Source organism: Cryptotermes secundus, unplaced genomic scaffold (assembly GCF_002891405.2).
Source record: "Cryptotermes secundus unplaced genomic scaffold, Csec_1.0 scaffold1059, whole genome shotgun sequence".
NCBI lineage: Eukaryota > Metazoa > Arthropoda > Insecta > Blattodea > Kalotermitidae > Cryptotermes > Cryptotermes secundus.
The window spans coordinates 161,671-187,144 of NW_019722450.1; the positions used below are offsets into that span (position 1 = coordinate 161,671).

Below are 25,474 nucleotides of genomic sequence, written 5' to 3' on the forward strand. Positions count from 1 at the left end.
GACATTCAGATCGCACCCTGTCACTGTACCTACTGAGACGTTCAGTATTTCCGACTTGCAATAACACTGATTTGCAACAAAGCCTGGTAGTTGCTTGAGGCACTATGCTACAAGCAGAGACGTCGCGGTTTCGAGTCCCGATGAGGTGGATTTTTCTTCAACTGACCTAATCCTTCCAGCCGCACTATGGCCCTGGGGTCGACTTGGCCTCTAACAGAAATGAGTACCCGGAATCTTCTTACTGGGGGTAAAGGGAGGACGGAGCTTAAGGCTGAAAAATTTACCGCCATCTGTGAGTCGAGTGTCTATAAAATGTGGAGCCTCGACGTTTCACAACCATATGGGCCTTCACGACCTGCTATAGGGATAGCTTTACCTTTTAATGCCTGATTTACTAATGTCCAAAAGTGGACTTCTCAATGTATCCTGCAAACTATTTCACAGACTCTGTTGCGCTTCGATATGGGAGGTTTCGACTCAAACTTTTAGGGTAATACAGGCTTCCAGACATAAGGCATAATTTGCATGCCCCATAAATCGAATTTTCCATGTATCCCATAGACCGTTTCGCAGATATTGGTGGTTGGTATTATTCAATATTCGAAATTTATTCGTCAGTTCAGGCTTTTTGCCATACTGATCCATAATAAAGCATAGTGGAGATAAAGCCATACATGGATTTTCCATGAGTCCCATAAAACGTTCGACATCGGAGACTTTCACTAAAAGCTGATGAAGAATTCCAACTTTCACCCGTATTGATCCACAACAAACCGCACTTTGCTTACGACCACAGGTGCTGTTTACCCGTAGCCACATAAATCGTTTCATAGGTGACAGTAGGCTGAAGTGCTGTAACATTCATTTATTTCGAGTAGGAAGGAGGAAGGAATGTTCATGCATCTTCGAATTAGTCTCACTTTCTTGTAACCCATGGGCCTCTGTTGCGAGATGACCTGGCAGGTGTTAGTGCACCATGGGGGTACCCCCACTCCTTCTTCATGTGATACCCATGTTACGATGAAAATCGTCTTAAATGTCGTCATGACACGTTGCGTGACATCCTTGGAGGTAACGTAAAGTGTCCTCCTCGAAGATGCAGGAGTTGCCAAGCCTGACACAGTAACGTAATTTAAATTCTGCAGTTATATTTGACTTTACTCTCGTTGTTATTTTAGGAATTAAGTTTCAGGTCGATATGTCGTGTGAAGAGTACATATTCATATTTTATATGCCTATCACGGACTCTGTGCGGTCTAAGGCATGAATATCTGTATGCGTTTATTCTGTGTTTGTGCTGTCCTGTATGCAGGTAGCGCCCTAGCGACGGGCTGATCCCCTGTCCAAGAAGTCCTACCGACTGTGTAAAAAGATCTAGAAACTGAAAATCGGCCAAGGCCCAACAAAGGGCCGTAGAGCCATAGACAGATAAATAGATAGATAGATAGACAGACAGATAGATAGATAGATAGATAGATAGATAGATAGATAGATAGATAGATAGATAGATAGATATTTATGCCTCAATTTAGACGTTTATACATCCTAATGTAATGTTACCTAGTTTTATAAAACATTCGCAAAGGAAAGTAAGGTCGCGTTGGTGTCTTGCTCGGCTTACTCGACCCTGAAGATAGAGGTAATATGTTCTTCCGAAACGTCGGTTGAGTTTCAACGGACTACACGGCGTTATACCCTACAAGACAGTACACTTCATAATCACCTCTGTGAAAACCTCAAATCATACGTGAAGCAAAATTGTCTCTGTGCTTACGTATAATTCCTTTTTATTCATTTTTAATTACTGATCTGTCTTGTTAGTCCCGTTTGCAGTGTAAGAAGTACAGAATTATACGTAAGTCTTATACGGTATAAGTAAGTGAAGTAAGTAAAGCTATCCCTGTAACAGGCCGTGGAGGCTCATATGGTTGTGAGACGTCGAGGTTCCCACATTTTCTAGACAATCGGCTCATAGATGGCGGTAAGGTTGTCAGCCCTACGCCCCGGCCGCCCTTTACCCCCAAGAATATTCCTGGTACTGATTTCTGTTAGAGGCTGAGTCGACCCCAGGGCCATAATGCGACTGGAAGGATTAGATCAATTGAAAAAATTCCAATGACCTCATCGGGACTTGAACCCGCGACCTTCCGGCTTGTAGCATAGTGCCTCAACCAACTAAGCTACCGCGTTGAACTATTAATTTTAATCTCAATTTTCACAAGCGTGGCTCTTGTTTGTTAATGTTGTTTTACTGTCCTGCATTCTGAGCAAAATTTCTGTGTCACTGACGTTTATGTGCGTGAATTATGTACTATGTGGAGTTGCCATGGTGACATTGTGACAACACTGACCACTGGCACGAGGCTACTGACCGGGACAGCCAGTGGAAACATTAAGAGTATTCGGTAACGAACATTCAAGACGTATACTTGTGGTTGTGTTTCGTTCCTCATCTGACTGCCTTCACCGAGTTTTTCATAAAACAAGGTACTGTGAAACCTTCTTCAACACTAACCCTGGAGTGAACGGGGATCAGCCTTAAGTGGAATAATTATCTAGTTCCGAAAAAATGGATCAAAATTCATGTAATATTACCTCTAATAAACAGGTTCAACGCGTCAGAACAGAAGAGGTTATGAAAATATACGGTGTACACCTATCAGGATCCTTCATCGGAAGGGATTATAAACAAAATAATAAAGACTTATAGTAAAGGTAAAAGTATCCCTGTAACAGGCCGTGAAGGCCCGTAGGGTTGTGAGAAGTCGAGGTTCCCACATTTTCTAGACAATCGGCTCACAGATGGCTGTGAAGTAGTCAGCCCTACGCACCAGCCGCCCTTTAACTCCAGAAAGATTCCTGGTACTCATTTCCGTTAGAGGCTGAGTCGACCCCAGGGCCATAGTGCAGCTGGAAGGATTAGGTAAATTGACTTATAGGAAACAGGCATTAAATTCACATGAAACTCCTTATCGTTAGCTGACACTTCCTCAAATTGGCGAGAATTCAGAATAGTGCACCGAAAAAAATTAAAGATCAGTATTGTTTCATGTTCATATTTATTACACACTGTAAAAAACAAAATATAAATAATTTAGCGTGTGTTTCAAGGACGTACTATAATGGAACACCACATTAAGAGAATAAGGCGCCATTTTAAAGCAGTCTAACCCAGTTTTTTTGTTCATTTTTCTTACTTGCGAATGTGTTCAGGAAGACATGGTTGGTTGTTGGATATACAAGTTCAGAAACGTACTTAACAACATCCCTTTAGTTAATTTGTATGGAGAACTGTAAAAATTTGTAGAAAATGTATCGAACGTGAAACGCGAGTTTTATTTTCCTTTCCAAATTTGTTCAAACATCTCTCCTTCAAATAAACTTTTGGCGAGTTATGCGTACGTCTACACGCGAAATGGTGGATAAACTTGTCTGAGCTGAATTGAAATTAAAACGGCTTGAAATTCCCAAATCAGATTTTATGAAAATCGGTCTAGTGCTGATGGGGGGTGCGGGAGTCGAGTAGCTCAGTTTGTGCAGTACAAGTTTCTCTCTTCTCCACAGCGTCCACACCGGCTCTGGTACTCACCCAGCCTCCTCTACAATGATTATCCGGGGGTATTTCCCCTGGTTTATAGCGGCCTAACCGCCTCTGTGGTCTAGTGGTCAGAGTTCCTGGCTACAGATCCAGAGGTCCCGGGTTCGATTCCCTACGCTACCAGATTTTCTGAGAAGTAATGGATCTGAAACGGGGTCCACTCAGCCCCGTGAGGATAATTGAGGAGCTATTTGAAGGAAATAGCGGCTCCGGTCTAGAAAACCGAGATTAACGGCCGTGGGGATCTGTTGTGCTGACCACGCGACACCCTCTATCCGCTAAAGTTGGCACTAACTTCGCCGACAAGGGGCGGTCCCTCGGTCAGTATAGTTCGCTTGCGGACTACAGGCTACGGAGTTCTTTTTATAGCGGCCAGGGCGTGAAGCCAATGACTAACCTCCATCTTGTGTCGAGATCAAGAACAATGTAGCTATATCTCTAGTGCTCCATATGTCTTCATGACATAGTAATTAACTAATTACGAACAGGGACAACTTTACCTTGCCTAGTGGTACTTAAGTTTTTTTATACTTACGGGGGAAAGGATTCACTGGGCGAACCTAATAGGCGTTCCGCACAGTTAGGGACACACTTTAATATTAATTGTACAGTGTTTGCCTGAACATTTCTTTGTGCAAAAATGTCTTTTGTAGCTTATTGCTCTTCTTTGATGTATCTTACAGCGATAGCCTAATAATAAATCCGCATAATAGATTTTATAAAGTTTATTCCTTGAGAACTGATATGTAGGGGTTCGTGTCCGACTTATAAGACTGGTTCTGGATTGGATGATCGAATTTAATGAAAGCTTAATCACACAACTCGGGACTACAGGCAATACAGTTCTATCGCTGATGTACACACTTCACAGTTCACCGTTAAACACACGCAATAGGGTTCTCAGTCTTCACTAGCCGTATCCTGTCAACGGATGTATCATAGTCTCACTGTCACTTCAAATCACACATGAAGTGTTTCTGTCATAGTCTAACTCCATTTCTTGTCATTTCTTCTGAATCCTCTACAACTGCCATCGCCAGAACTCGACCCAGCTTTTGACAGCAACTAACGGTTCCCTTGGAACTTCTCGTTATATAGCCTAGGGGTCGACCCCTCTGAAAACACAGTCTTTTATTCTCCTGTATTTTTAGGCGTGTTTACTGATCCGTTGCCTAGCAATAGACACCCTACTGTTGCGAGTTGGCTCCCGTGGGAATGTGTTTACGGAGTCGTTGCCTAACGATGGGTCCACACATCACAGCATCAATAAATATTCTTATGTATAAATTTGTAAGGTAACGGCAAGATAAGTGGTATTCAGAAATTTCGTATTTGTTATTCAGCCGCCATGTTTCGTGCTTTTCTCAGACATACTTAAAAGGGTTTACTTTATAATTTTCTTTGTTTTTCACGTCTTCGTAATTGACTCATAAAGTAATCTTCTTCAGTTCTTTTATGTTTAAGCCCAAACTCCTTCTAAACTGCTACTTCAAAATTTCGAACGATTCTGAAGTTCTGAAGATTCTGATAATTGCCTTAAGCTATTCATGTAGTTGTATAAAAGTAAAAGCAGAGCTATCCCCTTGACTAACCACAACGCCATGAAGACAGTTGGAGGAGTGGAAATATACCTCATGCTTTCTCGTCCTCGGCACTGGATGGAAGTTGGTAGTCAGTTTTATGGCTCAGCCACTATACCCCCAGTAAAGAAGCCCTGTTAACCATTGCACAAGGAGTTGGATGGGCCCCAGACTTGTCTGGAAGCTTCGGAGAAGAGAAAAATCTCTTGCCCTTGCAGGAAACATAATCCTGTTTTTTCTGTCTTCCAGCTCGTATCCTAGTGTCTGTATCGACTGAGCTATCGTGGTTCCCAATCCCGCGGTCCATAGCTTGAAAAGGAATCTAATAAAGAGTAAATCACTATTGCTATGCCACGGATTCTTCAAGTAAAGGAAAATACGCATTAAATAATTTTTTATGTCTACACGTCTACAATTTTAATGTGAAACAAATTGGCCGAAAAAAATGCGTTTGCTCTGGAAGAAACGTCGAAGCTACAATTTCACGTGGTGAACCCGTCATCACAAAACGAGGATCCGTCGACGTGGTCATGGCAGAATAACCTTTGCACTTGATATGTATGAAATTACCTTACAGAAAAATCGGGTGGCGTCAGATACATTTCTAAGTTTGGCTCCGATTGCTTGTTTTATGGTAAAGCTGTCCCTGGGCTTAACTATTTAAGCACTACGCCATAAAGGCTATGGGGAAGTGGAGGTATAAATTCACATTTTCTTGGCCTCGGCATTAGTTGATGTGAGTGGCCAGCTTCACGCACCCACCCGCTTTATCCCCGGAGAAAGAGCCCCCGATACACATTGGATAAGAGGTTAGGTGGATCCCAGAGCCGGTCTGGACGACGTGGAGAAAAAACTCTACCCTACAGGCACTCGAACTCCGATCCCTCGGTCGTCCAGCCAGTAGCCAGTCGATATACCGATTGCGCTATCTCGACTCCTAAATTGTCCCTGTGCTTCATTAATTGTGCACCATTCCATGAAGACGTATGGATGAGTGGAGGTATAGCTCCACCATTCTAGACGTCAGCACTAGATGGATGTGTGTGGTCAGCTTCACGCCCCGACCTCCTTACCTTCGGGAAAGAACGCCGGTACCCATTTGATAGAAGGCTGCGTGGGCCCCAGAACCGATCTGGAAACTGTCGGTGTAACCTTGTTATTTCCTGTGTTCACAGAAAGTCTGTAGATCTTCAACAAATTATTTTTACCCACTTTAAATTAATCTACAAAAACAAGTTGGATCTAATTTCATTTTGTGTTTGCTTTACAGAATATCACCGACCATGGAATCAACTTCGTCATTCTTTGTAATAATGCTGATGGCTTGCTCTTCCGCCTTAGATACTGTCCTATGTCCGTTGGACTGTGACTGTTCAGAGGCAAACAGAATCAATTGTAGCAACAAAGAGCTAAGAAGCCTTGATCCTAGCCTCTTCAGCGGGATTAGTATTCGAGATACGACTCACCTCTACTTGGATGGGAACGGTCTCTTCGGACTCAGCAAAGACCTTTTCGTATTCCTTGGAAAGCTAAGAATTCTGCACTTGCATAATAACATTTTGACATCTATTCATACGGATACGTTTAGTGGACAGAACAACCTCGAGGTACTTACCCTGCATAATAACGCCCTATCTTCACTGCATCCTTTGTTGTTCTGCAAACTCTTGAACCTGAAACATTTGACCTTACACCGGAATCGCATTCTGACCTTTAGTAACGAAACCTTCGCCCAGTTAAAGAAACTTGAAGTGCTGGATCTCAGTCTTAATTATTTGAATACCCTTGATAATGGAATATTAAATTCTCAGAGCAAACTAATTGTATTGAACGTGTCCAGTAACTCACTGTCAACCATCTCAAATAATGTGTTCAATAATACGATCAGTCTGAAGAATTTATCTCTAAGTTATAATAATTTAGAAATATTAGAAGCATCAGAGTTCAATAACATGAAGGATCTAGAATTTCTTTTCTTAAACAATAATAATTTGTCTTCATTTGGGAATACAAATTTTCAGCTGCAAAATCTGAAGTTATTAGATTTGTCTTCAAATAATTTGCACAGTTTGGGTAGTGAAGTGTTCACATCTCTACCGAAGCTTGAAACATTGTTGCTCCAAAAAAATGGTCTGGAAACAATTGATACTGGAGTGTTTGAGTCACTAGCGAATCTAATTTCTTTACAAATGAATCAGAATAGACTTCAAAGTTTGCCTGATGATTTATTCATGAGAACACAAAAGCTCGTAACCTTAACCATTAGTAACAATCCTCTTCATAGTCTGCAGAGTAACGTCTTCAACAGATTGACAGAGCTAGAAGAGCTTAGTATTAGTTCCTGTCAACTAACTGAATTGAAGCCTAATATTTTCGAAAATCTAATGAAATTGAAATATTTGGATCTGGATAAGAATGCGTTCACAACACTTGACAATAAAGTTTTTAATTCATTAACTGGGCTTAGGGAATTAATCTTGACGAACAATGAATTAAAATCTTTAAGCAGTGGATTATTTACATCTCAAAAGAATTTAGATAAACTACTTTTAGGCAATAATGCTCTTACAACTATTGACATGGCAACTGTGGAACCATTAAATAATTTGAAGGAACTGGATCTGACAGATAACCCTCTGATATGTGACTGCAATCTTAAAGATGCTCTTATGATAATCGTCAGCCGCCATGTTGAGTACAATGCTACTTGTGATACTCCCGATGTTTCGCGTGGGGATTCTTGGGAATTGATTCTGTCGTTACCATGCGAAACAACAACGGAAACGACAACGCACCCTACTACCACAGCTACTCCTGCCACTACTACCACAGCTACTCCTGCCACTACCACAACTGCCACCACCACCACCGCTACTACTACTACTACTACCACTACTACTACTACTACTACTGCTACTACCACAACCACCAAGGCAGAAGCAATGTCCCAAAATCTAGCAGCAAATTTAAATGGAAAGGAAGATGTGGCTGCTTACTGCAAACCGTGCATAACTCTAATACTTCTGCATCTCATTTTACTAATTATTTGTTATATGTGTGATTGAAAGAAAGGAAAATTAAATTAGTTTTAGGTGTGATGATGACTGCCAGGGCTGCTGCTTCTGCTTAAAACACGTTTGTTAAGGAATATGTGAGTGTACTTTCATCTGATTCCAGCATTCGGTGCTTCAGGTTAGGAATGGAATGGAAAAAAAAGCAATAAAAGAAGGAAAGTGAATTTAAAGCAGTGATGATTTTTACAGTTCTTGACTGTAATGAAAATATACAGATACAAGATTTTTATTGTATGTTATAATATTGAAGAATAGCGTCCTCTACGTTTAATGTGTCTATTTGCTTGAAATATTAAGTGTAAATTAGGAGATAAATATTGAAATAACATGCCAACTTTTCTCTACAAGATTGCAGGCTCTGCTGCCAGGCCAAGACTGGCAATTCCTGATTAATATTTGAAGAGAAGTTGCTAATTTTATCGTATCGTCAAAGCCGTATGCTAACACAAAATCGTAAATTGCGCATCCAGTTATCAGAAATTAAATTTTTGGTGAGCCTCTGAAACAAACAGTACCGAATACTCAGTATATAATTTTTAATGATTAATTATTATGCTGAAAGTCACCCATTATTCTGTTTGTCTAGCAAGATAATGTAAAACAGAATCATTATTGTCTCAGAGGCCTATCAGAAATAATATTCACAAATATTTACATTTGGTGTCTCGGTAAATGTAACTAAGTGGTACAGAAATAAAAGAAAATATGTTACAGGTATCTAAACGGAATTTTCTTTTAAAATTCCAGTCCTAATATCAAAGAAACATTCTGCTGCTTGCACAAGAGAGTGCTGTATCATTCAGAGTTTAAATATAAATCCTTATCAAAATTATAATACAATCAGATTCTAGAGGGTTCTGACGATTGTATAAAACAGGCATGTTCAACGCGTCGATCGAGGGATGATTTTTGGTCGATCTCATAGGTCCATAAGGAAATTATACGTGAAAATCACGTAAATTCACTTGCAATATAATATGATTATATTCAGATTTTGAAGGGAAAGTACGTATTGAAGTAGTCTGTACTTTCAATGTATGTTGCTTTTATAACAAACATCATGCGTCGTGTTATTTTTACCAATATTTTTGCTTAAAGCGAGGTACGGCGATAGGAGGGGGTGATAGATCACTGGCAGTTTTGACACTAAAATGTCGATCACAGCCTCTTTGATGTTGGACATGCCTGGTATATAACAATTGGGATTAGTGGATTTCTGGAATATTTCTATTGCCCAGTACTCTAAAGATTCCGGTGGTTGCAGTTGGCTCTTTCTAACGGGCCTAACAAACGGCCGCGCCATAGCTCAAGTGCTTAGTCCCTGGCTTCCCTCCGCGGCGGCCCGGGTTCGATCCCGTGTCTAGTCAAGTGGGATTTGTGTTGGACAAAGTGGCGCTGGGCCGAATTTTCTCCGAGTACTTCAGTTTCCCCTGCCAATCTTCATTCCACCAAATTCTCCATCATCATAATCACCCGGGGCAGTCTACAATAGGCCAATCAGTGGCAGCCGTGCCGTGTGGACCCAGTTGGACTCCACCTCCACTAAGCGAATTTTAAAAGAATTAATTAAGGGATCCAACAGAGTAGATATCTCCCACCCCTCACTCGAGGTCGGAAACAGATCTAGTTCCCGAAATATTGTGTTATCTTATTTCTTTAGAATACTGGATGGTGGATAAAGTCAAAAAACCCAGTAATTAGGAGTAGAATATATCTGTGTATACTCGTATATAGATTACAGATTTGCGTGTATATAATGAAGACAGTTATTAAATAAAATATACGTTTATTGTATAATTATGTTATAAGGCTGAAGGTATAATGAAAATACTTTGTAGTATAAAAACGGCTTTGAACAACCGTAATTAAATATATTTTTTTTAAAGTACCAATAATTATCTACGTAAACTTCGAAAAAAAAATGCCTGTTCTCTAAGTGATATTTATCTCATTGAGGTAAATTCTGTGTGTTGCATACTGCACAACATGACTCTGGCAGCCATCAGACGCTGAGAATGGTAGAGAAGCAGATGTTACTGGTACAGGCAATAGCTCACATATTTATTATCTCTTATATAATATGTACCACGTTGAAGACTATATTTAAAGAAGGATGAAACATATTAAGTTGGTCTGCTTTTCAGAATATGAACATTGCCAATTTAAGAGTTTTTGAGACGGAATTACAGCAGTTGTTTTGACTTCATTCACTGCCTCATCTCTGGCCCACGGCGACATAAATCGATTTGTAAAACAACAGCAGTGAAGAAGGCTGTTAACTCCGCTTATTTCCAGAGCAGCGCTGACTGATTGAAGTTACGATAAAGTCTCAGTCAGGACACACCACTTCTGAGCTAGGAATCAAACCCAGGGAATTTTGAAATATTGATTCTGGTTCAAGTAAACTCCGCTGTTGTGGCACACCTGTAACTGACCTAAATTGAAACGAACCCGAGATATCCATCTGCTACAGATTCGAACACTACTTTCGGTATGTGTATAGGAAATCTACACAAAAATGTCCTCTTAAAATAATTTTGGCTCAGTTCTAAATTCTCACTTTCGATTGTTTAAATTTTGACAACAGCGATAACTTCAGTTAGGTCGAATTACCTACATCAAGTAGGTTTTCACAGAATTCACTGTACTGCAGGGATGCAATGCGGCTCTTCTACAACAAACCTATATCTTTTGGCGCTAATTTGAAACGCACTTGATTTCTTATAAGAAACTCTAGTTTTCATATAGTTTGGTGGGAACCATTACAAAGAATTTAAAATTCAATACGAGACCAGCAAGGGACTTTACATTACATAATAAAAAACAAACTCCATGATTTTAGTCGCCAAGCGAACTAAACCGACCGAACGACTGGCGCTTGTTGCCTAAGTTCTGTGGTCTAGTGGTCAGAGTTCCTGCCTACAGATCCAGAGGTCCGGGTTCGATTCACGGCGCTACCACATTTTCTGAGAAGTAGTGGGTCTGGAACGGGGTCCACTCAGCCTCGTGAAGATAATTGAGGACCCATTTCAAGGAAATAGCGGCTCCGGTCTAGAAAACCAAAATTAACGGCCATGGGGACTCGTTGCGCTGACCACGTGACACCTCTATGCACTAAAGGTGCCACTCATTTATATAAACATAAGAAACGATCTGGAACTTGAATGAGAATCATTTGATTTCACTTTGATAGAGAGAACGATCATATTGCAAGAATAGCAATCTTAGATTCAGTTTCAGGCAAAGTATCACTATCTACAGAACATTTTTTTAATGTTTGACGGATTCATTAGAGTTCGTAGTTATTCTGGGGTACCTGCAAGTAAGCCCTAAGCCACCCGAAGTTTCAATGTTTTTTAATTGTTTTTCTAAGTAGCCCTTTTGTGATTAGGCATGTTAATTTGTGGATTTGAATTTTGGTAAAACATAAGTTAACATTTTTTAAGAATATGTGTTTAGCTAAGATATTGTTTTTAGATATTTAATATAATGTAATTTAATGTTGATATTATTTGTAATTGAAAATGCTGCGGTGTTTACAATTGTCTTTAAACACAAATTATAACACTTTAAAGATAAAATACATGCTTTTTATATCTTAAGAAACTTTTACGAAATAATATTAAGTTTCAACTTTATATCCTATTTTTCTTTTTTTTTTTAAGAAATAAAGCCAGGTCTGTCTGCATGTTCATGCATAGTCTTCGCCACTTCATAACGACATTTGAACATATGCATATTGTGCAATTATAACATTAATTTGTAAATCTCGCTAACCTCACTGCAACAATGAAGAGGCTCAAAAAGAAACAAACTTCAAACGACATTTCCAAACGTTACAACCTTTATTCCTATTCCAGTCTTGCTATATCAAACAGCAATAAATAACCAATGGAATGGAAGCAACAGAAGCCAGGATGGCTCAGTCGGTGTAGCAACGGGTTAGAGTTTGGAGAATTGGGGTTCAATTCCCTGCAGGGTAAGGAATGTTCCTCTATTCCGCAGCATCCTTAGGCTTACCCCGTCTTGTAACCAATGGTTATGGGGGATATTTACCCGGAGGTAAAGAGGCCGGGGAGTGAAGCTGACCACTCGCTTTCATCTACTGCCAAAGTCAATAACGGTGGAGCTATGCCTTCACTCCCCATACGTCTTGATGGCAGGGGGTTCAGTCAGTTAAGCACAGAGACAACGTTACGTATTGTAGTGCAAGAAACGGCACATAAGTCGTAGTTTTGGAATATTTGAGCTCTGTTTTGCAGGAATTTATTGATCTTTCGTTTGATTTTGAAAGAACGTCTTCCTACGCACCGCTTCCTCTGAAATAGGCTTTTTTAAATTATGAAATGCTGGGTAAAATTAAAGCTTGAATGCAAATGGCGACTGTGTTACGTAAGCAGAACTGTGACACATTTGTTTGTCGATTCGACTTGACCCAGATACTGAAATAAGTCTATTTCAAATTAAAAATTTACTTAATACTTTATGTATCATGCTTCACAGTGGCACTAGTTTCCTCTTGCTCAGGTTTAAGGACTCGTATCGGGGAGTTTTGTTTGCCTCCATTTTAAGAAAATCTTCCTTCTTTCCTTCCTCCTTCTACCTATATCTCAGTGTCTATCTTTTTATAAACTTCCTTATCATACGATTATTTTTCCATTTTTCCTTCCTTTTCCGTCCCTTTGCCTTACTCTCTCCCTATTCTCACAGTTCTTTTCACTTTGCTTTCTTTTTTCCTTCTCCTTCTAATTTTTTCCTCTGTCTAATATTTATTTTCACACTTCTGTCATTTTGTTTTCTATGTTTCTAAGGTAGGAACCTGAATAGCTCAGTCGGTATAGCGACTAGGTTAAGGGCTGAACAACAGAGGAGTCGGGGTTCAAATCCTGTCAAAGGCAAGATTCCTCTCCTCTCCATAGAGTCCAGACAGACTCTGCGGCCCGTCAATTTTCCTATACAATTGGTACCGGGGACTGTTCCCTCGAAATCAAAACGGTAGGAGCGTGAAGCTGACCACTCACCTCCATATAGTGTCGAGGTTAAGAATGGTGGAACTATATCTCCACTCCCCCAGGCGTCTTTATGGCACGGTGTTCAATTAATGAAGCGCAGAAATAACTTCACATTTCTTCTTTGTCTTCAGTTTCTGTCGTTCCTAATTTCTATCCCTGTTGAGTCTTTATACACCGAGCTGAAGTCTCGCTGAGCGGACCGCTTAACTTGACTGACGTCTACCTTGATATTCCTTTGTCTCCCAAGATAATATCTCACAGCAGACCGTTACCGCTTCTTGCACGTCATCTCCTCATTACTGTACATTATTTCCCATACAACTCGTTGATGAAGCAAGCTTCCGACAGCACCGTCAAATATAGCATAAAACAAAAACAAACTCCGTGACCTGTAGTCCGCAAACAAACTATACCGACCTAGCGACCGCCGCTTGTCGGCGAAGTTAGTTCCAACTTTAGCGGATAGAGTGTGTCACGTGGTCAGCGCAACGAATCCCCAAGGCCATTAATTTGGTTTTCTAGACCGGAGCCGCTATTTCCTTGAAATAGCTCCAAAATTATCCTCACGAGGCTGAGTGGACCCCGTTTCAGACCCACTACTTCTCAGAAATCTGGTATCGCCGGTAATCGAACCCAGGACCTCTGAATCTGTAGGCAGGAACTCTGAGCACTAGACCACAGAGGCGGTCAAATATATCATAAATAAATAGAAATAAACACCGAAGAAAAGTCTGTTCTAGGAATCAGATCGTGTTTGTATCAGGCCATAATCGTTTTCAAGTTTGTATTATAGTTTCATTTCAGTTTCTTGTATTACGGGCTCCAGCTGCACTATGGCCCTTGATGTCGACTCAGCCTCTAACAGAAATGAGTACCATTAATCTTTCTGGGGGTCAAGGGCGGCCGGCTCTTAAGGCTGACAAATTCACCGCCATCTGTGAACCGATTGTCTAAAAAATTTGGGATCCTCGAAGTCTCACAAACCCATGGGCCTCCACGGCCTGATACAGGGATAGCTTTATCTTTATTATGGGCGCCGTAAAGATTGTGCCAACTCCAACTGGAGGAACAACAGAAAAGAGAAGCGGATCTCTCCATAGTTGTGTGGCCACATAAGTAGCGCCACAAACCGTTTTCATGATCAGAATTAGTCCTGAGCTGAAGGACTGGAACTAAATATCCGGAGGTGGGGAGCAGATGCCTTATTTACCCTTCCCCCCCCCCCCGTGGCGACATCCATTTTGGTATGTTTATATGTGTACTGTTTACCAGAATGTTGCTATTTCACCACGTTTATGTAAATGAGGAAGCGAATATTTCAAGTGAGAATATTCTTACGAAACAAAGTTCTCCCGCCTTTGCAAGGCTGCCAAATAAAACAACTGACGCCCCCGTATAGCCTACCTCAAGACATGCAAAACGTGATACTTGGGAACTCGCGTGACCGAATATTGACTACGAGTCCTTAACAAAGCAGATGTATGTAGTCTCACCGCTTTGCGGCAATTCCTGACGTGTACTTGAACAAATTGCAGTCCAGCGTGTTTTGTTCTTGCTTGTCGGGGATGTCACCTTCTTGAACGTACATGAAGACAGGATCTCTGACGCCACAGTTCAACATCTGGGCACTTAAACAGTGAAACTAATTCACAGGAGCCAGATTTTCCCTTAGAACCAGATAGTCGCTTAGCTAATCAATACGTTTCACGCCTTCTGATCTCTATGCTCACAATAGCCCACTGCTGCAGATTTTCATGAGCTAGATTAATCCAGTCCCCATCCCCACACATTACTTTCCTAACGAATAAACTACTACAAGCGGTTATTCTTTGACATATATTCGACAGGCGTCCTGTTCGAATCTCGCCTGGGACATAAAATAGCGAGAGACTTTTCGTGATTTTCCTCAGCTCTATCAAGCAAATGTCTAGAGATTAATTGAAATTAGGCAAAGATTGTTTCCTTTCACACATTTTCCAACCCATTCTTAACCAATCTTTAGACACCACAGGCTACAGATAGCCATACTGAGAGCAGCTGTAAAAGAACTACAAACTCTTTGTTATTTTAGATTAATTTTAATATGTAGTATCATCTCATCTACACCTAAGTTTTCTATGTTGTTTAGCTCTTTCAGGTTTTCGGTTGAAAGGCTGTAGGTACTCTTAATTATTACCTTAACATGTGTCCTGCATGTTCCACTCAGCCTCCTTGACTTGACCACAGTAAAATTGTGAGATTTGAGGCTTTCACGGCGGTGACTGTGAAGAAAGCAGTCTTCTGGGATTTGGCACCGTGTATATGTGGTGTTAACCGACGTTTCGGAGGAACGTATCGCCTCCATCTTCNTTGTAAATAAAAGTGCCCATAAACATTTTTATAACACTGAAATTGTTTATTTGTTAAGACAGTGTTATGAATATAGATCCCTTTTGACCAGCCTTCTGCCTATTTGTTATATCAATCTAATTTACAGCTCTGGCTCAGCAAAAGATCGATTTATATATCGAATTCATAGAGTCGAAATCAGATAGGGTGCAGATTGATTCCAAAATGACAAGCGATACAAATACTTCTAGGAATGGATTCTTTAACGTCTCATCCCTCTAGGATTGTTCTAATTGAATCAGAACGTCAAAAGTGTAAAGGAAACCCCCCGAAAGTTCGCGTTTCGGAGCCAATCGAATCCAACACTAACGCACTTCAAAGGGTGACGTTAAGATTAGGTATATGACTGATAAAATATTGTAGTTTTGAATGAAAAGTGTCGATATGTTTGTTTTAATAACATTTTACGATTGTCGACCTAATTTGTACTGGAGACTGAGGCATTGTTTCTCATATAGCAACTGTGAGGTGAGATGAGAGACATTTCACATTCATCGAATTTCTTCAGGGTTTTGCTTTACATTTGTGGAACAAAAATTCATATAAGGTCGAATCTGGCATTAGTTTAAAATAAATTTCGTTAATATTAACATTTCTTTGTAAGTCTCTAGGCTTGAACTAAAACTATTTAGTAAATATTTTGTAATATCTTCATTATTTTCACACGCCTATGGACGTATTACCACTCAGATTATCCGTTTAAGTCAGTTGGATAGCAAGATACAAAAAAAAAAAATCTCTAGCGCTGGACATAGACTGCAACTTATTGACACAGAAACCGCTGTATTAAAAAAAAATCTTATATATGCCTGTAAGACCACAAAGAAATTCTCAAAATACGACGCTGTTCCCAGTCTGTGCCCCATTAAGATGCACGACACAGAAAATGGACCAGCGTAAAATAATCTGTTGTAAGAAGATAATATAAGAGAATGAATATATTATTTTCGTAATCGGGTGGAAACGGCCCCTCCTACCAATTGTATAGGAGGCCATCTTGTCCCCAAAGCCAGTTTAGCGGCTATGAATCAGTACATACGACACAGCACGAACGTAAACTACACAACTAACAATAAGAACATACACTCAAGAGAAATAAACGACATCTTCTACCATCGGGAGGAAAACAACATGACCCAATGTTGGTTCACGATTTTTAACATAATAACTAATTTTTTACATACAATAGATTTTTAATACAATTTAAAATACACAGGGAAGCTATTTTATGGAAAAGTGAACATCATATTGCGTGCAGTGGGAAATCCCAATCAGAATACCCAGCAAATACGCTTAAACAAAACAACATCATAAGTAAATCTACACTTCAAGAAGCGTCAACCTGAATGCATAAGGGAAACATTAAAACTAGCTGTGATATAGCGAGCATTATTCATAACCTAAGTGCATATTTTAAAATTATGTGACAGTGTTTCCTGATCGTAGTGGTGCGCCTCTGAGGATGATTCTTTTGGATCGAAACATGTAAGGTGAATAAAGACTGAAGTGTTGTAAACTTGTATGTCACACTGGACTGAAAATTATCTACTTTGTAATTAATAGTGTGACGGACCAGAATGAGACAAATCAAATTAATCAGAGAAAAATATCTTCTCCCTGTCGGGAACTGCACTCTGGTCCTCTGTCCCGAGGTCCGTAGCTATAACGACTGAGGTATTCCGTCATAAGCATTATTTGGGGCGTAGTAAGAATTCTCCTACTACATTAAAGCCTGGACATTACATAAAGCGAATACTGACGATAAACTTACACTGTTTTGCTTCGAAGTCTAATGTTTATTTGTAGTATGTCGAGATTGCAGTATATCTAATTATATTTTCATGTGTGTATCGTCAACAGATAAGATTATTTCAGCTCATTAATGAGACATGTAATGTGTTGGATACAGTGTAAACCTTCTTTTAGGTGCACCTTCACTCCTTCATCAAACTGAGTTTCTGAAGTCTGAATGATCTAAACCACTGTGGTGACTTCTTGGTGACGTGAAGACTTTCGATATATCGAAAGTATTTGGGTGAAACAAATGATGCATTGTCTCCAGTTTCCATCATCTGTTTAGCTGTTTGTTAGCTATGTTTCATAATATATGATTTGGATTTTTTGGTGTCATATATTTGTGTTTTGGAAATAAGTATCTACCAATTTTGTGTTAAAAACCGCACAAAGTTTCGTTTCACTAATAATAAATATATTAACTATTTGTAGCACTGACCATGCTATTAAATAACTCATTCCGAGCAGTGACCCAAAAGATCTAATATCACGCTATTCTCAGTGAAATTATTAATGTGTGGTGCCAGTAGTCCTGTTATCGCAGGGTGATTCTATAACAATTAAGATCGCCGTCATATGCAAAATAGCATTTTGGGAAAGACATGTGCAGTCCACACTCTCAGATCTTTCTATGGACTTGCTTGCTACAGACTACAAACTCGAAGCTCAGTGATGAGGTTTCAGTTTTCACGGAGGCGAAAATTCAAATTGCAGTCTTCTTGCTTATGACAATTGGTGGGTGGATGAGAACGATTCGGTGGAATATATTACCTCTATGTTTATTTCCGTCGACTTCCTAGAAGTTGGAGGCAATATGATCTCTCGAAAAGTTGGAACCCCCCTCCCAGATTACACCCAGCCCATAACATGAATGATCACTTGCCTACCGAGCCCACGAAGTAGAATTACTGCTATTACCAAGGCGGAAATCAGATGGCAGCGTATCAGTCGTATCAAATTTCGGCCGGATGGTCTTTTAGCATTCACTTCTGGTAAATGTCACTAGAGGGCACAGTTGCGAGGCGTGCATGCATATCTAAACTGCAGTTGATCCATGTTCATTTGTGTATTTCTAGGCCAGGGAATGGTGGAGAAGGGACACCAGTTCTAGTTTTGTGTTGTGTGTGGTCTATAAATGTCGTTAGGTGGAATAGTGCCTCTTTCTACGGCAGGATGAAGTTTTTCGATACTTTGGTGAATGCCTCCATACTTCTGTATAATTTAAAATAATGTTTGTTGTCAACTGTGAGAATTAGTTATTAACATCTGTAAAGTATGACATTTCAGCGTGTGAGTGATATTCTGTTTTTTAAGTAGGACAGCTTTTCTGTTGCCGCTCAGAGAATATGAAAAGCGACCGATTTCACATAGAGTTCATTAGTGTCCAACAGAATTTCTTCGTTGGATTCCTACTCTATTCTTTTATTAAGGTAAGTGTTGAACAGTGGTTTTTACAGTTTGTGATATGTTGTGTGATCAGTGGATTATTTGACGTATGCGGTCCGCGAACCACAAGTTTCATACAACCCATTTAAAAATAGTGAAAATGCATTTCTGAACTTCGGGAGAGTTGTATTTGCATGATACATTTCTTTTGATGTGTGTCAGCTGTGCATCCACATAATGCTGGACTGTGGTATTCACAGTGAAAAGAAGTACATTTAAAAAATAGATTTTATTTACATTCCACAGATCCTTTGTAGGAGTAAGCCGAGAAGGTAGAACAGGCCATATTTCATAAATCCTTCGCTGTTTTAGTAAAATTTCTGGGATGACAGCTTACAGGTGACAAAAATATTTTGTAGTGTCAACAATGTAATTTACTTTTCAGTCTGAAATAAAATGCACTGTTTATTAATAGAGATTTCATGGCATGTTAAAGAATTCATCCAAGCTGTGCTGTTTGATTTCATCATCCAAACAAAATCTTGCACAGCTGTTATATTTATTACTAATCATAGTTTCTTAATGCATTAAAAAAATAAATTTCACTAATTCCAAAGTTGGCCTATAGACTTAATTCTATAACCATTCCACCCATCTTTCTTCCCTACAATCCACATCTCAAGATCAATCTTAATGTTATCTTTTCAACATCTTCCAGTCCTCCAAATAGATTTTTTTTTTCCAGGAAGTCTGCTCATCAGATTTCTACATATTTTCCTCATGTCCACCTTGGCTTCTTTGATTTCACTATCCAAACATTATGAACTTACATGTAAACCACGAAGTTTTTTATTAAGTAACTTTCTAAACTACTTACTTACTTCATGTTTCAGTCCGCATATTTTTCTTAGCATTTTCTTTCCAAAGGAATGTAATTTTTGTTCTTCCCTTGGAGTATGAGACTCCATGTTGTTAGTGTTATAAGGCATTCTGTGTCTTAAAATATTTCGAAATTATTTGAAGTTCATATTTTATTAAATCCTTATATGCATTAACCCCTTCACTGTGTATTGTTTCTTGCTATTTTAAGGTACACATATGAAAAAGAGCTCAACAGAACCCAGTGAATTAAGTCCAGTGACAGTGAAAGGAGAGTTTTAGTTCTTGACGTGGACTGAAGTTGTTGGCTTCAGTCAAATACAACAGCAGTAGGGCTAATTTTGCAAATGTGTTCATATATTAAGCTTTTATGTATTTATTTCAAGACCAATACAAGTGACTTTCACAATGAAATTATAAATAAATGAATGGTGGGAATTCTTTTTAACTAGCTGAATGACTGTTACTGTATGAACAGGTATTGTGCTCAAAAGAGTTGATATTTTGTTTGGAAACATCCCAAATACCTGTCCATATTTCTAGGGGTACAGAAACAAATGTCTGCTGCTGTTAGCCAATTGTTTGAAGGCATTGGTCTGAAATTAGGTTCCTGTCTTCCATTTCATCACTAATTCGTTAGCAGATTAATGATTTTTTTTTTACTTCTTTTGAATAGAATGGACCTCCTCAACTTCAGTATATTATTGTAGAGTAAAATAGGTGTAAATTATACCTGACTTCGTAATAGAGTTTCTGTAGTTGTTAAAAGTTCATGTTTTGTTTTTGAAGTAGCAAAGTTATATTCTGCAAAGTTTTTGTATAACAGTAAGACTGGGAAGGGGCCGCGCCAAAGCTCAAGCGGGTAGTCGTTGGCTTCCCACCGCAGCGGCTCGGGTTCGATCCCGGGTCTGGTCAAGTGGGATTTGTGGTGGACAAAGTGGCGCTGGGGCAGGTTTTCTCCGAGTACTTCGGTTTCCCCTACCAATCTTCACTCCACCAATTGCTACACAATCACCCTCACCTATCATCTGGGGCTGGTACAATAGGCCAGAAGTGGCCGCAGTACAAGGGATTTAGTCCCAACCCAGTAGCAATTAAGAAAAAAATTACTCAAGTGCTCCACATATTTTAAATAAAAACGTTAAATATGTCAGTCAAAACAATCTATGAAGAAACGTAAACACAAAACGCACTTTTAAAAATATTACTTCTAGTAACCAATTTAACCATTATTTTAAAAGTAAAAGAAAAAATGCTTTATGCGCAGGTTATATCTGCCCATCTATGTGTAACCAAGTGTCACTGCCTCTACCGTTACACAGACTTTCTTCAAATTCAACATAAGAGGCTTCAACTGAAAGGTTTTTAGTCATGTTGACTGACAGTAAAGCCCACTTTACAAAAGGAAATAAATGGACTTCTCAAATACCCCATAAAATTCACAGATAATGCTGGAATTTTATGTAGAAGGCTTCAACTGAAATGTTGTTGGGAAATTCTAATTTTTTTTTACCATACTGGTCTCTTACAAAGCCTGGGTTATGTAAGGGCATAAATTTAGTGTTTCATAGATTTTGTTGAAATTCGACATGGGAGGCTTTCATACTTCAAATTTCACTACTCACATTTTTGAGGATGCTTCATAAACCTCAACAAATGCTGCAGATAAGTCTGTGTACTACAGTAAGGAATGAACCCTTCCCAATCTTAATTCGCTTAGTCGGGGGTGGAGTCCAACTGGGTCCACTCGGCACGGCGGCCAATGATTGGCCTCTTGTACCTGCCCCCGGTGATTATGATGGAGAATTTGGTGGAATGAAGATTGGCAGGGGAAACCGAAGTACTCGGGGAAAACCTGCACCAGCGCCACTTTGTCCGCCACAAATCCCACTTGACCAGACCCGGGATCGAACCCGGGTCGCCGCTGTGGGAAGCCAGCGACTAACCGCTTGAGCTATGGCGCGGCCCTGAGCACTTGAGTAAATCACTTGACATAAGCGGTGTGAAGCAGGAAGGCACCATTCCCCCTCTGAAGTGATGACACTCAAAAGTTTGTGTCTTTCTTTAATTACATTGATTGGCTAGTGTACTCAGCAATGAACCTTGGACTTTTTTCTTTTTCCACCTTGGCACTACAGCACCAGTGGGCCTAGGCCTACCTCTATGAACTTCTCCGTTCACTTCGGTTTTTCTAGATCTTACACATTCGGTAGGACTCCTTGGGCGGGTGATCAGCACGTCGCAAGGCCTTTACCTGTACGCAAACACAGAAAAAAAAACACACACACAAAGTAAACATCCATGCCCTGAGTAGGATTTGAACCCACGATCCCGGTTTCCAAGCGAGCGAAGACAGCCTTAGACCGCTCGGCTACCGTGACCGGCGAACCTTGGACTCATTCCAGTATTATTGAAATTCCTGAAATATGTGTGATTATCAGTAGGTATTTTAACGTCGGAGGTTAAAGAGTGTCAGATGAAACATAACTTTATGAATGATGAACATGCTCGTTTGTCTTGTACTAAAAGAGAGAAAAAAAAACTATCAGTCTGCATAGACCTGTCTGCTAAATGGAAAGCAGATTAACCGGTTTCATTTGTCTTCAAATATCAAACTACATGTTTGTTGTTAATTAGTTATTATTTCTCATGACATATGTGTTTACTAACCGATTAATTTATTGAAAAGGGATGATTAATCAGTGAGAGAAATAATGGATAAATATTCAAGAGTTTAATTGGTAACAAACTCCTTCAATCTCGCTTACTTTTCCAGTCGCCATAAATTGATGTATCTCTGGCATCTGGCTGTTATACTCTCTCCCTCTCCCTCTCTCTCTCTCTCTCTCTGTATGTGGCTGATGTATTGTCGGTGTGCCTGCACAAACGCACATGTAAAAGGCAAAGTTGTCCCTGAGCTTAACTCATTTAGCACTACGCCATGAAGGCGTATGGGGAGTGGATGTATAGATCCACATTTTCTTGACCTCGGCACTAGCTGGAGGTGACTTGTCAGCTTCACGCCCCGCACCTACATGTATGGAGTGATTCTAAAGTGTGGCCAGACTTTAGGATGTTGGGGTGGGGGTTAAAGACCAGAAAGTGTACATGTATTGTTCCATTCATCATTCGTGTCGAGTTTAAAAAAATAAATAATTCACCCATCATGTACACATTTGGTTATGTAACAGTTTTATTTATTACCTTTCATTACAATTAACGAAAATCAAATATTCCGAAGTTATTAGCTTTTTCTTCTTTTTGAATTTCGTATTATGTTTAACAGAATATCTGGTCGTGTAATGGGCACTCGCATAGGCGTAGTTCTGCGTATTCGTTCGGAAGAACTGCTGTCTCACCCACACCGAATGGAGTCTCTGACCACGAAACCAGATGTGTAGGTTGGACCTTTAATGCATGTCACAGCTCCCAGGATGCTTTTGATCGGGTCATCGAAACCTTTTACTTCCGTAGCATAAACATTTTCATGTATGCCTAAACACGACAAAAATAAAGTAGATGCAAGTCAGGAGAACGTGGAGGCCAGAGGATAAGCGCCACATTTTTCTATCCATGTGTCCGGAAAGTGGTTGTTCAGTCAGTTTTGCGCTTGTCGTGAAAAATGAAGAAGGGCTGTAGTTAGGTGGTAATCCTTCAATAAAGGGAGAAAAGCTGTGTCAGTGATTCGCTGTCACGTAAGGCCAACTTAGGCCGTGCCGTAGCTCAGGCGGATAGGTGCCTGCTTCCCACCGCGGAGGCCGGGGTTCGAGCTCGGGTCAGGTAATGTGGGATTTATGGTGGACAAAGTGACACTGGTGGAGGTTTTCTCCGAGTACTTCATATTCCCCTACCAATTTTTAATTCACAGTCTGCTCCACACTCATCATCTATCATCCGGGGCTGGTGCTATAGGCGAGGAGTTAGTGGCCGACGTACTAAGCGGATTGTGTGACCCCACCCCAAGAAACTAAAAAGAAAAAGGTCAATTTACATTATCGTCTACGATTTCTACTGAAACGTTTGCCGCTGAAGAATATTTGTTGAGATGAAGAGCGTCTATTAGCATGAGGATTTAGTGGTACCCATTCATGTGCGTAGGTTGTGGAGGTTGTTTACTCCACTCCTGTAAATGTTGCCTCACCAGTCCACAATGCTCGGCAGACGAAGTCCAGTTCATCTGCGGTTTTTGTAGATGCCACCGACAGAATTAGAAGCGAACACTATTATCCCCTGGCTGTAGCCATTGTACGACCGCCTCTTTGGTCTAGAGGTCAGAGTTCCTGGCTACAGATCCTATGGTCCGGGTTCAATTCCCGGCGCTACCAGATTTTCTGAGAAATAGTGGGTCTGGAACGGGGTCCACTCAGCCTCGTCAGGATAATTGAGGAGCTCTTTCAAGGAAATAGCGGCTCCGGTCTAGAAAACCGAAATTAATGGCCGTGTGGATTCGTTACGCTGACTACGCGACACCCTCTATCCGCTAAAGTTGGCATTAACTTCGCCGACAAGCGGCCATTGTACAAATGTATATGTAAAGGGATCGCTTCAAGGAGGATGAGGTGGACAGGGCATGTAGCACGAATAGGGGAGAAGAGGAATGCATATAGGATATTGGTGTGAAAGCCAGAAGGAAAGAGACCACTGGGAAGACAAAGGCGTAGGTTGATGGAGAATATTAAAATGGATCTCAGAGAGATAGCATGAGATTGTATGGATTGGATTGGTCTGGCTCAGGATAGGGACCAGAGGAGGGCTCTTGTGAACACGGTAATAAACCTTCGGGTTTCATAAAATGCTGGGAAATTCTTGAGTAGCTGCAGAATTGGCGGCTCCTCAAGAAGGGCTCAGCTTCATGAGTAAGTAAGTAAAGGCTACAGCTGTTGCATTGTCAGCCAACCTGCTGTCTGGGAGAGGTGTTCCATATGCTATCCGACGAGAGCTAGTCGATGGATTAGCCTGTACAGCATTTAACATTTCCACCTTACGCTGAACATTGCGTCTGGCATGGCCAACATGTGTCGATGGTGTGAATGCACATGTTTTCGTCAGACTACAATGTACCGTTAGGAACACACGTCTGTTGAGTTGCCTCTGATCTGGATACCGAGGTTGCTATTTTGTGGCTGCAGTTCTTAGATTTCCTACCACAGAAGCCATACACGAAATGCATATCAGAATATTCCGCCTTAGTAAATAGTGCCATCTCCTTGCGTTATCACCACCACTTGCCGTCGAAAGTAATGTCAGGCTAGGGCCGCGTCATAGCTCAAGCGGTTAGTCGCTGGCTTCCCACCGCGGCGGCCCGGGTTCGATCCTGGGCCTGGTGAAGTGGGATTTGTGGTGGACAAAGTGGCGCTGTGGCGGGTTTTCTCAGAGTACTTCGGTTTTCCCTGCCAATCTTCATTCCATCAAATTCTCCATCATAATCACCCGGAGCAGAGTACAATAGGCCAATCAGTGCCCGCCGTGCCGAGTGGATCCAGTTGGACTCCACCCCCCACTAAGCAAATTTAAAAGAAATTTGTCAGGCTTAAGCAAGTGCAGTAATTACGACGTTACGAAGGCTCCGCCACATGAACATACAAAGATAACAAGTAAAGCTGCCCCCGTTTTTAATTAATTAAGCATCACGCCATGAAGACGTATAAGGAAGTGAAGATATAACTCCAGTCTTTGTTAACCTCGTCACGAGATGGAGGTGAGTTGGTCAGCTTCACGCCCCAGTCGCTTTACACCCGGGGAAAGAACCCTGGTACCTGTTGG

General features: G+C 40.5%; 2 protein-coding genes across 3 annotated transcripts in view; both read left to right on the top strand.

The window, feature by feature from the left end:
* Positions 1–2,402: 2,402 nt before the first annotated feature.
* Positions 2,403–9,202, top strand: LOC111861529 (leucine-rich repeat-containing protein 15). The gene is made up of 2 exons (XM_023846184.2): positions 2,403–2,487; positions 6,449–9,202. Exon 2 carries the CDS (start codon positions 6,462–6,464, stop codon positions 8,241–8,243), a length of 1,782 nt encoding a protein of 593 aa, XP_023701952.1. The 5' UTR covers positions 2,403–2,487; positions 6,449–6,461; the 3' UTR covers positions 8,244–9,202.
* A 9,306-nt stretch (positions 9,203–18,508) lies between these two features.
* Positions 18,509–25,474, top strand: part of LOC111861525 (tyrosine-protein phosphatase 10D) — a 154,301-nt gene continuing 147,335 nt past the window's right edge. For both annotated transcript variants that reach the window (XM_023846174.2, XM_023846175.2), the window contains exon 1: positions 18,509–18,876. In XM_023846174.2, the coding sequence (XP_023701942.1) occupies positions 18,793–18,876 (84 nt within the window). In that variant the 5' untranslated portion in view covers positions 18,509–18,792. The remainder of the gene's footprint in view (positions 18,877–25,474) is intronic.